A 13,775-nucleotide genomic window follows, 5' to 3' on the forward strand; every position below is an offset into this window, starting at 1 on the left:
CGACTCAAACACCAGGTACGACAACTATGTCCACACAATCACCAGAAGCCAGACTCAGCGTCCACCAAGGTTGCAGAATTCGCTAGATTTCTCGTCTAGCCATGTGCACTTCATAACGTATTTCATTCCACTGAGTAAACAATGAATCCCGAGTTCAATTGACTTTGGATTCCGTCCTGATTTCCATTGGTTACAGCAGCAGATCTGGTTTCCGCAATTCATAGGCGACCACGGCCGCAGCTGGGCGATGAGACGGATCCAGGCTCATGCAACGCCTGGCAAGGGCTTCCAGGTTACGGGGACATGTGGGAGACATTGTCACTAACAATTCACCAGAAGATACGCCTTGAAGAATGGCCATGTCGTTGAGTGGCGCTCCGGTGCCGCGAGTTTTGGCATCTGCGAAGGGTAGTTGGTGGGTGTCCAGCTCCGAGAGAATGATACCGAAAGAGTAAACATCCACGGCTTCTGTGTACTTCCCTTCGCCACGAGCAATCTCTGGAGCAAGCCAGCGCGTGGTGCCCACACCCGCAGTCATATCATTCTGGCGTTTGGTAGCTGACACCCCAAAGTCTCCAAGCTTTGCGCCCTTCTTGGAGTCTAGTAGAATGTTGCGGGATTTGAGATCGCGATGAATAATGACGGGACTTAGCGAGTGCAGATACACGATGGCATCAATCGTATCGCGGGCGTACTGAAGCTTTAGGCCTCCCTCCTCCCACGGAAGGCGCTTGGGAGATTTCTTGTCCAGCAGCGTGCGCAGATCTCCACCGTCCATGTACTCGATAACTGCGAGCATATCAACCAGCTTGGTCCACGCGACACCCACAAACTGGACAATCTTCGGGTGTTCCAGCCACGCCATCAGCTTCACTTCCCGCACAAAATCTTCACTGGCTGCCAGCGTCACCTGCTCTTGGATCAATCTCTTCACTGCTACTCGTGCGCTGCGATATTGACCCACCCACACCTCGCCGAACGCTCCTTGAGCAATCTTTTTCGCAAGGGTTACGCTGTCGTAATCGATACGCCACGTCACAAGTACAGGGTCGTTCGATGGGAACAACTTGTTCACCGCCTCCATTTCCTTCTGGTAGCTGGCGCGAGCTGCCTGGTCGAAAAACAAAGGGGTGTCCTCGTGAATACCTTCGCGGTGGCGCTTTTGCTGCCACTTGCCAATGTAGTCGTAAACCGCACGAGCGACGCCGCCAACAACACCAAGCGAGACCAATGCGATCACGCCTGCAATCATACCGATGACCACCAGTACGACGATTGCTGCGATGATGTACTTCTTCGTCGTGTTGCTTGGGATTGGTAAATCAGGAATCACCACCCCCACGGTAGCCATTGGGGTTGTGGGCTCCTCCGCGTTATCAGCGCCATGGTCCCTCATCACGATCGCTGGGTCTTCAGCTGCTGCGACATCCAAGCGGCATACTCCTTTTCCTTGCAGGTAAACCAGCGACCCAGTCGCGCACGAAGACACATCCGCGAATCCGGCCTGGAAGTCTGATAGACCAGCAAAAAAGTCGTACTGCGCTGTCGACATTGCCGCTATCTCGAATCCATTGCTGGCAATGCGGAAGTTGTCCAGCTGGGAAGATGCAAACACTGCGTTCGGGAACTCGGTCAAGGCATTGGCGGATAAATCACTGCTCATCCATGGCCAATAAACAAATTGTCAATACGACGACGATATTCATCATTTGAGGTCGCGTCAGCTTACAGAGTCGTCAGCATAGGATAGGTTACATTGTAAGCACTCAGTGCGTTGTGCGAGGCGTTCCTACGAATATAGTGGCGAAGAAATGGCCGTCAGTCCGTAGCAAAGGTACTTGCAGCACGCAATACTGTTGTAGACGTACAATATCGCGATGGTTGCAGAAGCAGCAAATGCACCATCAAACCTCTCCAGCTCATTCTCCGCCAGATTCCTGCCATTGCCACGCCATCCCATCAGTTTTGATATCAATCAAAAAACGATAAGCCGAGACCATCGAAAGTCGTACAGCTCTCTCAAATTCTCGAGCCCGCGCACTTCGTCCGGTATAGCAGTCAGCTTGCACTTGACCAAAGTCCTGCAATTACACAGTCCGATTTTTTATCATTAGCCAGAAGGTATCGGATGCCTCGTATCCAAAATGCTCCCATACAATTTCTGGATCGAGTGCGGCAGGTTGAGACGCGCGACGTCGCTCAGGTCCCAGTTTTCCAGCGTTCTATAATACACAGCCACAACAATAAACAAATAACGGTTATGAGAGGCCGCTGCTTTTCCCCACACTATTCACCGTCAAGCAGGTCCGCGCACACGTCAGTGAAGGTGTCGTCTGGCTGGAAGAGCGTCTCTGGGTGCTCTGGCGCGTCTCCGTCGCCCTTGTAGCTGTACGAGTCGCCGCGGACGATGGGGAAGTGGAAGAAGAAGGCGCGCGCAGGGCTCAGCGCCAGCGCCGCCAGCACTAAGAGCCTGGCGGAGCTCACCATTGTCCAAGGGGAGGATAAATTCCAAGTGGAAAATATCCCAGAGGATGACTTGCTGGTTGTATCACCCATTTAAGTACGAGTGTACCCACATCGGTTGTCGTGTCTCTTCGTGTACATCTTGGTGAGTTGAAGTGAGCTGTACGATGGCGGCGCTGCGCTACGGGGACGAGATGGGGCTCGAGGAGCGCGCGCTCGTGCTTACGGAGCGCCTGATAGCTCTGGACCAGGTGAAGGAGTGGAAGCACCTGGTCAAGACGGAGCTGGCCCAGCCAGAGTACCCCCTGGACCAGGTGCAGAGTCTGCGGCCCTCGACGACTGTGGAGAACCCGCTCATGTACTGCCTCCTAGAGAAGATGGGGCTGCTGGGGCTCATCAAGCGCACGGTCATCGACCTGCACTGCGAGGCGATGCAGTCGGTGGCTGCGGCGTCCAAGAAGCAGGTGAAGCTCGCGTCAGACGACAGTCGGCTGCTGCCTGGAGCTCAAACCACGAACGGCTGCAGTCTCGACGTTGTTCGAGCTGCGCGAGACAATTGGGAGAGGATCACGAGCGATGAGATGCTGCGAGTCGCAAAGGAACTCGGACGACCACTGGTGGCGCCTAAAGCTGCTGCGCCATCGTCGGGAGGCTCCGAGGCTTCAGCACGAGACGACGCACAAATGCCACCAGCTGCCGAAGCTGAGGGCACGAAGCCTGCCAAAGCTACCAAGGTGCTTGCTGCGCGCTTCCTGTATGACGGGTACGAGGTACCGATATCGCTGGGTAGGTGTTCTCCTGTGGTTGCTAACGCTGACACATATGACCAGGAACGACCTGCTTCGTTCATTGCAAGCTATCGAGCCCTCCAACAGAGTCCGCGAACCGGCGGAAACAGCCACAGACGCGTGGGGTATGGAACGATTTCCTATTGGGGTTGGATGGACATGATTCACACCATTGCATTACTGTGTACAGGTTCCATTCAACTACAGCTCTATTCTCCTCCATTCCACGAGTACCGCCGATTATTCCCCGAGCTAGCACCAGGATGCGGGCAAATTGGACTGGACGAGCTCTTTCCAGCTCAGAGAAGTGCCTTCCTGGCAGAGAAGAATCGCGTCGGCGACCTCGTACTAGCGCACCAAAGCGTGTCGATGGCGCGCCAGTACTCCAAGACGGGGTGCCCCGTCAGCCTCCGACCTCAGGTGCTACGCCACATTGGATTCCACAATCAAAATCGCACCAAAACATCTAACGATCCTTCATCACAACGCTCAGATCTGGCGCCAGGTTCTATCGGTACCCGTCACCACGCAGGACCGGAGCCACTTCGAGCATCTGAAGACACAAGCGGCTCAGTGGACGTATCTCACTGACGACATGTATTTGCTCGATCTCCAGCAGACAATCGACAGTTCGGACTACTTCGTCTTCCAAGATCACCTCGAGAGCGTGCTCATGGCTTTCACGCGCGATACGTACGTCAAGGGCCACGCACTACAAGTAAATGGCACCGTCCACGGCTCACTAGCTGGAACAGAATCCAAGCCGGACGAAGCTGCAAACGAAGACTCGGACAGCAGCGTACCACCAAATGGAGTGTTGCCTTTCAGCGGACTTGTCATGTACATGGCTCCTCTTGCATACCTCTACGCTGATCCGGTCGAACTATACATTATCTTCCGCGAGCTGTACGCACGATACTGGAGCAAGCTGAACGCCATCCGCACTGAACGAGGAACGATTCTGCCTCTCTGCAAGCTGTTTGAAGATCTTGTCGTGCGCTCCAGCCCCGCCGCTGTCTTCCACCTCATAAATATCGGCGTCAAACCCCTGGACATCGCCTTCCCCTGGATTCAGAGCGCCTTCTCCGGTACACTGGACATCGACCAAGTCCTCCTGCTCTGGGACCGAGTGATCGGCTACGACTCGCTAGAACTCGTCGCCATCTTCGCCGCGGCACTTTTCCATTTCCGCGCCAGTGAGCTGGAGACTGTCAACTCGCGTGAAGAGGCCGAAGAACTTTTTGCCGAGCTCATAGATATCCACGTAGTGACTTTGTTACAGGAATATCTATTTGGGCTTCCGTAGAATTTGGCCAGCCTTACTCGGGTAGGAACGCCTGGTCAACGTGGCGGATCACAGTTAGCATCGCCTTCTTGAAAGCTTCATAGCAACTATACGATGGAAGACGTAATATATCTGGATTGTGCTCCATCGTAGGATACACGGCGTCGGATTCCAATCCAGTACCGCTCTCGGGGCACAGTGCGATAGTAATACGACCAGACTCGCCTTCAGACCGGAAAAAGTATTCGTTCACCAACTGGAATGTGCCAGTCATGAACAGCAGGAGGAGTTGCTGCTCCTCGTGGACAAGTTCGTTCATCAGGCGAGGCATCAACGCCTTTGCGTTCTCGATATCCTCGCCGGACAATGTTTCAGATCCGCTAATATCCCATCGAACTGCGGTGTTCCAATCAATTTGACGAATATTCAGACTCGTTTCGGGGCCGTTGAATAGCACGCGAAGACCGTCAGCGTGGAAAAGTTCCAGAGTGGCCGGAAGCACAGCTTCAAACCCCGCGGCAAAAGAACGACCAGCCATCTCCCAAGGTTCATCACTGGCCAACTTGAACTTCCCTTTGCAGCCGATGCAGCGCAAAAAGGCAGGACCAAAGTCGAGAATCCCACTAATAGGCACGGCGAAGAGCACAAAATGTGCTACCAGCTCGCCCAGCAAGTAATACCCGAGCAATTGCTTATCCAGCTCTTGCTTAACCCCCGAAAGTGGATTCACTTCGAGATCGCCACTGTGGCTGCGCATGAGCAACCCTGGCATTTCTTTCAGCAACCCCGCTGCTAATCGGATTAGGACAAGCTTCAGATTGCCCTCACGATTCTCGAGGCCTTGACTGTTTGTGCTGCCCCGTCCGATGGAGAATATTATCGGCAAGCGGAAGTCTTCCGGCTCCAACCTCATTCCCACGCCAACGAACTGCTTCCAGAAGCACCCACTCTCACGTGAAAAAACAAACGCAAGCTTTTTCTGCCCCCTTGGACTGTCATCAGCTCCGTCTTCAACACTATCAGTGCCTTGCCCCGGAGATTTCTTGATAGAGGGGATAATGTACCTCCAAACATACTCGAGCTTGTTGTCCAGGCGAAGCAAAAACGGGTTCGACAGCATAAGTCCTTCCATTCGCTCGATCCGCTCAGGATCACACAGGCACCAGTCGTTTAGAATATCAAAGCAAGTAGGGTCTCGTGCGACGCGCTGCTGCCACTGACGCACCAACCCTCTTTGCTGATACTTGCCCAGCATCCGGTGTAGTCGTGAAAGCTGTTTGGTTAGCTTGTAATGCATGAACTCTTGGATAATTGCAGGGTTCTTTGCGTGTAAAATGGGGACCCAGCCATCAGAGTCCTTAGCAACCACATTCAATCCCTCCAGCAAAAGAGCTCGAACGCACAGCGCATGGTTTTCTTGAGCCGCAATGTGGAGAGCTGTGAGTCCAGTCTCTTTAACCGCTTGATCCACATCGAAGAGCCCCACATGGCACAAATGAGTAACGAGCTCGTGGTTACCCGATGCTGCAGCAAAATGAAGAGGGAACCAGCCATTCGGAGCCTTTTCGTTCAAGCAATCTCCAAACACGTCCATATCAAGCATCATCGCGATAATATCCTTTGCACTTTGAGCCGCATCGCTCAAGCTCGCTCCCTGCTTTCTAGTTGAGACAGTCCCACCAGCAGCTCGGCACAAAATCATCAGCGGATATAAGCCCTCACCAGACTTCTCTTGAAGCATCGACGGCTGAGCTGCAAAGATAACTTGGCAGATTTTGACGGTGTAGTTGTTAACAGCCTGGCACGCGTAATGAATAGGAAAGTTGGAGTGCAAATCGCCCATCCCGATTAATGCTGCGTCCTCCCGGATAAGGGGGAGGCAAAGCTGATTGACCCTGGCCGATCGGAGCATACAATGAAAAGGTGTGCAGCCCCGTAAGTCTTGATGGAGCAGCAGCTTCCTATCGTGCTTCAGGAGTATCCGACAGCAAACCACTGAACCCCCTATCGCAGCGTGATGCAGCGCATTGCGACTCTGTGAATCCGTCGCGAAAATATCAGCTTTGCGTTCTTCCATTAAATAGCGGAGGCACTTGGCAAGTCCGTTCCTTGCAGCCTGCATCGCGAGAGTCCTGCCCTCGCACTTCAGGTTTTTCCAATCAGGAGGAATGTTCGTCGCTCCTGTTTTGTCTTCCAGCAACTCCATCAACTGCTTCGAGTTCCTGCTGTCGCAACATTGAAACAACCAATCCAGAATTCTCCTGGAGGCTTGTACACAACGCGCCAAATATGCCTCGGGATCACAACGTGTGCACAGATACTTCGGTGGCAGCTTAGTTTCACAATCTGTCAGGAACCCGACGCAGTCGGCATGCTCCCAGACACCGCAGTCCTCTTTCCAGCATTCGAGCCACTGTCCACGGTAGCCCCCAACTGACGTAGCCCCACACACGCATCTAATCTCGCCAATTATCGTCAACGGCTCAAAATCCATGTCATCATCGATATCAACACCTGCGTCTTCATCGTTACTAGTGACTCCATCGCCTTCTTCCTTGCCAGAATTGTCCGTTGTGACCACAGGCGCTGTCGGCGATACCTCCATGAAGTCGTCTTCATCGTCTTCGTCATCAGACATCTGCGTAAGATCCACTTCAACTGCTCCCCCGTTTTCCTGGGGTTGGTCGGAGTGTCGTAACCTCTTCCGTCTTTTACTTGGACGCTTAGGCTTACGAATAGGAGCGTCATCTTCACTGGTATCCTCGGGGGCATTCCGTCGGCGTGCACTGGGAGGTGGTTGTGACAGATCTGGAAGATCATCGTCGTCATCTTCATCTTCACGTTCAACTTGACTGTACAGTAGCCTCTTTCGACGGCGTTTCCGCCTACGACGGGTGCTCATGCTTTCGTCACTCGCCTCGCTGTCCGCACTGTCCGCGCTAGCGTCACTATCCTCGCTCTCGCTGGCTTCTGGAGGAACGTACTCGTCGTCACCGCCCTCGGCCCAAATGGAATTGCGTGCTTTTGTCGATTTGGAGCGGGATACAGAGGCCTGCTGCCGCTCTTGGTTGGACGGTTCAGTTCGGAGGTGAACTCGTGCAGGAGCTTCCTGACGACGCCGAGGAGTGGGGGTTCGTTTTGTCGATTTTTCATGCTGCAGCCTTTGTCGCAGCTGCTCTTGCTCTTGTGCTCGTTGTCGTCGCTCCTGCACCTGGCGCTCTAGCTCTTGCAGTTTCTCACGCTCTTGCTGTGCCTTCAGCCGCCGCTGGTAATCTTTTTGCTTTTGTGCCAGCACCTCATGCGCTTTCTGCCTCTGTCGTTCATGCTGGATACGGCGCTCGCGTTCTTGTTCTTCCTGCTGTATCCGAAGTCGTTGTTCCTCTTCATGCCTTCGCCACGCGTCCGCCTGTTGTTGTTGCCGTTGCGCGGCCAGTTGATTCATCCGCTGTCGCTCCGCTTCTTCCTGACGCTCCCTCGCGAGTCTGCGCTGCTCAAACTCCCGAATCACCGCCTCAGAAGGGTCACTATCTTCTGCTGCTGCTACTACCGTCGGTGTTGCCACTGGTGCTGGTCGGTGCACAGTCTGCGTAAAGTTCTGCAGTGGGGGTATCTGCGGCGTATTTGCCGCCGCCGCCGCCGCCGCACTTTCCGGTTTCACGCGCACTTGGTCCGCTGCCTGTACAGCCCGCTGCTGCTGCTGCGATCCTGCGCCATCTGCTCTCTTCTCTCTTAGTCGCTTGTAGAACTTCTGGAACTCCGTGTGGAAGAGCCAGAGCTCCACCTCTGTGCGGAAGAGCGCGAGGTTGCTAGCTGGCTGCACGCGGCTGTGGAAGGCCCACGAGTTGATGGAGTTGACGTAGAACTCCTGCAGCAGGTTGGGCCCGTAGAGCTGCACGACCTCGAGCGGGAGCCACGTCTCCATGCCGTTGCGCCAGCGCGTGAAGACGAGCTCCCAGCGCTGGCCCTCGCTCCTGCTGCACTGCACCAGGTCCAGCACCTTGACGAGGTCGCCGCGCGCCACGCGGGGCATGCTGAGCACGTTCTGTTTGGGCAGGTCAGCCATCGTGAAGGTGGCCACGCAGCTCTTGGCGTACAGGTCGCCGCGCGTGGACATGACGATGAACTTGCGCCGCAGCTGGAAGCGCGCGTACCAGAAGCGCCGCCGCGGGTCCGCGTGGATGAACAGCCGCTGCGCGAAGGCCGCCGGGATCTGCGGGCGGAAGCGCAGGTCTCCCTCGCGGGGCAGCACCAGCCGCAGCCCGCGCCCCTCCGGCAGCGCCGGGTACGCCTTGGACCGCATGTCCATCGTCTCGTGGCGGCGCTGCTTGGTCCAGGGAAGGTTGTGACTCAAGAGTGTGTGTTTTGCGTAGGCACGTCACTCTTTGGTGTCACTCGCGCGGGGGCTCTGATGTGCAGCACACCAATGACATGGCCGCGTCGGCTCGGACAAATTCCTTTGCCAAAGCTCGGCCGCCGACCACCAGGACGCGAACGCGCCCGGTTCCCTCCATTAGCTCCGTCCGCCCCCTCTGGCGGCCGCTCTCTCTCTCTCCGTCTAACGCCTGCGCGCACGATGTCCCGCGGGCCGACCATCAACCGCGAGGAGGAGGACGACGACCGGGCGCTGCCCTTCCCGGCGGCGGATCGCGAGCGCGAGGTGCGCGTGACGCTGCGGCGCCACACGACGGGCGTCGTGACCTTCGGCGACACGGGCGACCTGTGTACGGAGACGGACGACGTGGACGTGGAGCTGGTGCAGAAGGACGCGCTCAAGCAGCTCATGCGCCACGGCAGCGTGCTCTTTGCCGGCGGCGTGGCCGGCAGCGTCGGCAAGACGGTCACGGCCCCGCTCAGCCGCCTCACGATCCTCTTCCAGGTGCACAGCATGGTGTCCACGCGCCACACCGACCGCTTCTCACCCACCGTGAGCAGCGCCTTCACCAAGGTGCTCAAGAACGAGGGCGTGCTGGCCTTCTGGAAGGGCAACGGCGCCAGCGTGCTGCACCGCTTCCCGTACTCGGCCGTCAACTTCTTCACGTTCGAGATGATCAAGAACGGCATCATCGCGCAGAACCACCCGGCCTTTACTGAGACCTCCTGGATGACGATGTTCGCGTCGGGCGCGCTGGCCGGCGCAACTGCCACGGTGGCCTGCTACCCGATCGACCTCATCCGAACGCGACTGGCGACGCAGCTTAATTCAGATATCCGCTACACGGGCATTCGCCACGCCGTCCAGCGCATCAGCGCCGAGGAAGGTGTGCTGGGACTGTACCGTGGCATGGGCGCCACGCTCATGGTCACTGTCCCCAACCTGGCCATCAACTTTACGCTGTACGAATCGCTGAAGGACTACGCGCGGACGTTCCGCCGCAGCCAAGCACTCGCAGGACTGACAGGCGTGGAGAGGGAGCAGGCTGCGGAGATGCACGACGGGGCGCACCTGTGCGTGACGGACACGCTGCTGTGTGGCGGCACCGCCGGTATCGCATCGTCGCTGCTGACGTTCCCGATCGACGTGGTGCGTCGCCGATTGCAGATCTCGGCCATTCACGCTCAGAGCGCAGGCATCAAACCGACGCCCTCGGGCATTGCGTCGGAGCTGTTCCAGACGCAGGGCGTGCGTGGATTCTACCGGGGTCTGACGCCGGAACTCATGAAAGTGGTGCCGATGGTGGGCATTACGTTCGGCACCTTTGAGCGGCTCAAGAAGCTGCTGACAGTGGACGATTAGACTCGAAGAGAAGAAGAAAAAGGCTAGAACTCCGTTAAAATAATACTGCGATGGATGTATCGTGGAGTACTTGTTCGATGGTTCAGGGAACGCTATCAGAAAATAGCACTGCATTTACGAAGTTTCCATTGATGTTGCTGCTTGGTCCCACGTGGTGCTGGTATCCTATCTGGCTTGACCGCCGGTCTCCATAGAGCAGGTGATCCCGACGTTGTGGATCCGTTCGTCTCTCTACATATCCGAGAGCTAAGAGTCTGGTGACACGGAGCCCGACGATGCTGCGAAATGGCGTCAACGCGACAGTCAAGCAAACGGAACGGCATTCATACCCTTGAGCGTGTTATTGTGATACTTTACACTGTCGCAGCAGCAAGTCTCCCTCTTCCAGCGGAAGGAGCAGTACGGTGTGCACGGGTCTGCGGACGAAATGCGCCCTCCGTGACTTGGAAAATGCACAACTAAATAAACGGCGCATTGCTAGCCAAACCTTCGTGTTGAGCCTGTCCTCCTCTGTTCGCTGCTGCTTGATGGCTCGAGCATCACGACGCGGGTCTCGGTCAGCCCGTTGTGCTTGCTGACTGCTCTTGGTCACCTCGATGCTCGATCACAAGATGTCACCGATCGCCAGCGTTGGCGATGCAGCAACGTCTTGGTGCAGAGGGCCGCTAGGTCTCGACCGACTCGGCTGAAATCTTTCACGCACGCATGTCGGCAAGTCCGATCCGTAGTTGCTGGTGTCTTCCAGCGGACGGACACGGCAGGAGAAAAAATAATGCCGTTGAAAAAGTAAGAAAAAGTGAAACTGGGATGCCGTTGTTGGTGTGGGGGCTGGACTGCTGGTGCTGGAAATACCGCGGTCAAATATGGAAGAGGGACAGGCTTGGCTGCTAGATTGACACGGACGAGATTTTGCTTGGTCGCGCCGGCCCCCATTCGTTCTCCATCTGAGTGTGGACGCCCTCGGGCGGCGGCATACACAGCTCGTTCTCCCAGGACACGACCTCGACGTCCTCCGTGTGCTTCCACGTGAGTACTACGGTCGCGCCGTCGCCCTTCTCCAGCAGCGAGTTGATCTGTCGAAGCACCTGCCCCTTGGATTTGTTCATGACCAGTCGATGGTTGATGGCGTACAGTGTGTCCCCGACGCGCAGGCCGCAGCTGGCCTCGGCCGGGCCCTTGAGTCCGTGCCAGTTCGTGGGCTGAGGGCCCTGTCCGTGGTCGCGCGGCACGAAGCGCTTGCCGTCCAGTCTGTAGAAGTCGGCGATCACGACCTCGGCGTTCTGCGTGATCCGGCTGCCGCGGGTCTTGACCAAGAGGCCTAACCGCCGGAAGAAGTCTTGCCGGCGCATGCCCGCCGTCTCCAGGTACGGCAGCTGCGCGCGCGGGCCGATCTGCACGGTGTCCGAGTCGCCGCTCACTCGCACCTCGGTCTGCCGGTCGTGGCTGAGGCTGGTCGCGTAGATCGGGGAGCCGTAGAAGTCCCCGCCGCCGGGCATGCCGTTGCGGGACACGCCTTGCCCCATGGTTTACTGGTCTACTGGTGCGCGCCGCCGACGAAGAAGAGGAGCTGTCGGGGGCCGCGCGGCGCTGAGGGGGGTAAGTGAGAGAGTGCCGCTCCGAGTCAATGCAGCGGCGTGAGTGCTCGTTCGTGGGAATGCAAACTGGGCGATGGGTCTCCATACTTTGACCAAGTGAGCCGCGTTGCTAATGCAACTGACTACTAAACCCTAGGTGTGTGACACACTAGAAACCTGTCGAACAGCATCGTTTCTTGCGGTGCATATCCGTTTTGCTGGTGCGATGGTGTGTCGCACATCGCACGCGCAAAAGTTCAACGTCGCACTTTGGCGGATTTACAAAATGCGGCGCGTTGTGCTGACGGCTGGGCATGGAGCGGCGGCGGCGGCTCGGTTGCCTTCGTCGCTGCTGACAGGCGCCGCCCACGCGCGCTGGCTCAGCGCAGCGACGTCGTCCGTAGAGATGCGGCCCATGACGCGAAGGCTGGCGGACGGCGTGCTGCAGGGCAATCGCACGGCTCTCAGTCGGTCCATCACGTTGGGTATGTACGAGTCGCCTGCCTGCCTTGCTTGAAGTTAGCCGCCTGATACACCACGAGACTAAGATAGTTAATTTATGGTGGGATGATATTCATAATGGTGCAGTGGAGTCGACGCTCAAGAGCGACGAGGAGCAGGCGGAGCTGCTGCTGGACAGCGTGCTGGCCCAGCGCCGGTCTTTGAAGCCCGCTCACGTTGACCAGGCGGGGCTGACGTCCTTCCGACTCGGCATTGCCGGCCCTCCAGGCGCCGGCAAGTCCACGTTTATCGAGACACTGGGGCAGTTCCTCACTGCGCAGGGCCACAAGGTGGCGGTGCTGGCCATCGGTAGGTCATATCTCTCCTCTCCGCAGCCTTAACGCAGCGTCTGTATCGTTAACCGTCGCTGTTTTGTTGTCAGATCCGTCATCATCTCGGTCAGGAGGCTCCATCTTGGGCGATAAGACGCGCATGGAGAAACTGTCGAATGACCCGAATGCGTTCGTGCGCCCGTCACCGTCGCGCGGCACGCTGGGCGGCGTCGCACAGCATACAAACGACATTGTGCTGCTCTGTGAGGCTGGTGGATACGACATTATTCTTGTGGAGAGCGTTGGTTTGGGTCAATCCGAGATCGTGATTGATGATACAGTGGACATGGTCATGCTGCTTGTTCCTCCAGCTGGAGGCGACGAGCTGCAGGGCCAGAAGAAGGGCATCGTGGAAATTGCCGACATCGTTGTGGTCAACAAGGCGGACGGCGAGCTTGCAGCGTACGTTTCGCTGTAGTCAGGATTTGTTCGAAGCTTCGTGGACTTACTGTATCGCCTACTATGTTGCAGACCGGCGAAGCACACTGCGGTGGACTATATGCACGCCATGCATTTAATGCGACGAAAGGATCCAGACTGGGAACCGAAGGTACAACTTTGCTTTGCCCTAATTTTTAGCATGTGCACGTATTGATGAAGCTTTCGATGCAGGTGAAAATGATATCAGCTCTTGAGAAGAAGGGCATCGACAAGGTGTGGGCAATAATTGAAGAGTATCGGAAGACGATGGGCGAGCTGGATAAGGTAATCAATCGGGCACCCATTCTCATCTCGTATGCCTCGTGCTAACGTGTGTTGTTTTCACAGATTGCTCAAAAACGTAATGCACAAAGCTCCAAGTGGATGTGGAACCAGTTGAATGAGCAGCTCATGCGATCTGTCTCGCGCAGTGCAGCAGTGCGGCACAAGGCAGACAAGATGAAGGAGGACCTCGTTCATGGCTTCATCAGTCCTCGTTCAGCTGCTGCAACCGTGCTTGAACTATTTCTTAAGTCTCAACAAGAGGCAAAATGAAGCCGTAAAGGCAGACGTAGGCCTTTTGGACTGAGTGTTTCGAGATCCAGCGATAACATGCTAGCAACAGAAATGGAGACTGTCGTATTTCGTAAGTACTTGGCACTGTTTGATGATGATTTA

General features: G+C 56.4%; 8 protein-coding genes across 8 annotated transcripts; 3 read left to right on the forward strand and 5 right to left on the reverse strand.

Moving 5' to 3' along the window:
• Positions 1–190: 190 nt before the first annotated feature.
• Positions 191–1,663, reverse strand: PHYSODRAFT_499386 (hypothetical protein; the record flags this gene model as incomplete). The annotated part of the gene is made up of 1 exon (XM_009528664.1): positions 191–1,663. The coding sequence occupies one exon, from the start codon at positions 1,661–1,663 to the stop codon at positions 191–193; it is 1,473 nt and encodes a 490-aa protein (XP_009526959.1).
• Positions 1,664–1,975: 312 nt separating this feature from the next.
• PHYSODRAFT_502404 (hypothetical protein) lies at positions 1,976–2,487 on the reverse strand (the record flags this gene model as incomplete). The annotated part of the gene is made up of 3 exons (XM_009528665.1): positions 1,976–2,081; positions 2,157–2,222; positions 2,315–2,487. 3 exons carry the CDS (start codon positions 2,485–2,487, stop codon positions 1,976–1,978), a joined length of 345 nt encoding a protein of 114 aa, XP_009526960.1.
• A 170-nt stretch (positions 2,488–2,657) lies between these two features.
• PHYSODRAFT_500558 (hypothetical protein) lies at positions 2,658–4,557 on the forward strand (the record flags this gene model as incomplete). The annotated part of the gene is made up of 5 exons (XM_009528666.1): positions 2,658–3,080; positions 3,171–3,226; positions 3,294–3,376; positions 3,442–3,671; positions 3,745–4,557. The coding sequence occupies 5 exons, from the start codon at positions 2,658–2,660 to the stop codon at positions 4,555–4,557; spliced, it is 1,605 nt and encodes a 534-aa protein (XP_009526961.1).
• A 13-nt stretch (positions 4,558–4,570) lies between these two features.
• PHYSODRAFT_499066 (hypothetical protein) lies at positions 4,571–7,030 on the reverse strand (the record flags this gene model as incomplete). The annotated part of the gene is made up of 4 exons (XM_009528667.1): positions 4,571–5,515; positions 5,609–5,986; positions 6,041–6,161; positions 6,231–7,030. 4 exons carry the CDS (start codon positions 7,028–7,030, stop codon positions 4,571–4,573), a joined length of 2,244 nt encoding a protein of 747 aa, XP_009526962.1.
• Positions 7,031–8,079: 1,049 nt separating this feature from the next.
• PHYSODRAFT_315052 (hypothetical protein) lies at positions 8,080–8,842 on the reverse strand (the record flags this gene model as incomplete). The annotated part of the gene is made up of 2 exons (XM_009528668.1): positions 8,080–8,103; positions 8,219–8,842. The coding sequence occupies 2 exons, from the start codon at positions 8,840–8,842 to the stop codon at positions 8,080–8,082; spliced, it is 648 nt and encodes a 215-aa protein (XP_009526963.1).
• A 267-nt stretch (positions 8,843–9,109) lies between these two features.
• Positions 9,110–10,270, forward strand: PHYSODRAFT_346270 (hypothetical protein; the record flags this gene model as incomplete). The annotated part of the gene is made up of 1 exon (XM_009528669.1): positions 9,110–10,270. One exon carries the CDS (start codon positions 9,110–9,112, stop codon positions 10,268–10,270), a length of 1,161 nt encoding a protein of 386 aa, XP_009526964.1.
• A 327-nt stretch (positions 10,271–10,597) lies between these two features.
• Positions 10,598–11,920, reverse strand: PHYSODRAFT_346271 (hypothetical protein). The gene has a single exon (XM_009528670.1). It carries the CDS (start codon positions 11,791–11,793, stop codon positions 11,158–11,160), a length of 636 nt encoding a protein of 211 aa, XP_009526965.1. The 5' UTR covers positions 11,794–11,920; the 3' UTR covers positions 10,598–11,157.
• Positions 11,921–12,250: 330 nt separating this feature from the next.
• On the forward strand, positions 12,251–13,652 carry PHYSODRAFT_315055 (hypothetical protein; the record flags this gene model as incomplete). The annotated part of the gene is made up of 6 exons (XM_009528671.1): positions 12,251–12,329; positions 12,433–12,654; positions 12,728–13,079; positions 13,149–13,227; positions 13,290–13,382; positions 13,446–13,652. 6 exons carry the CDS (start codon positions 12,251–12,253, stop codon positions 13,650–13,652), a joined length of 1,032 nt encoding a protein of 343 aa, XP_009526966.1.
• Between the last annotated feature and the right edge of the window lie 123 nt (positions 13,653–13,775).

This window comes from Phytophthora sojae (genome assembly GCF_000149755.1).
Source record: "Phytophthora sojae unplaced genomic scaffold PHYSOscaffold_4, whole genome shotgun sequence".
Lineage (NCBI taxonomy): Eukaryota > Oomycota > Peronosporomycetes > Peronosporales > Peronosporaceae > Phytophthora > Phytophthora sojae.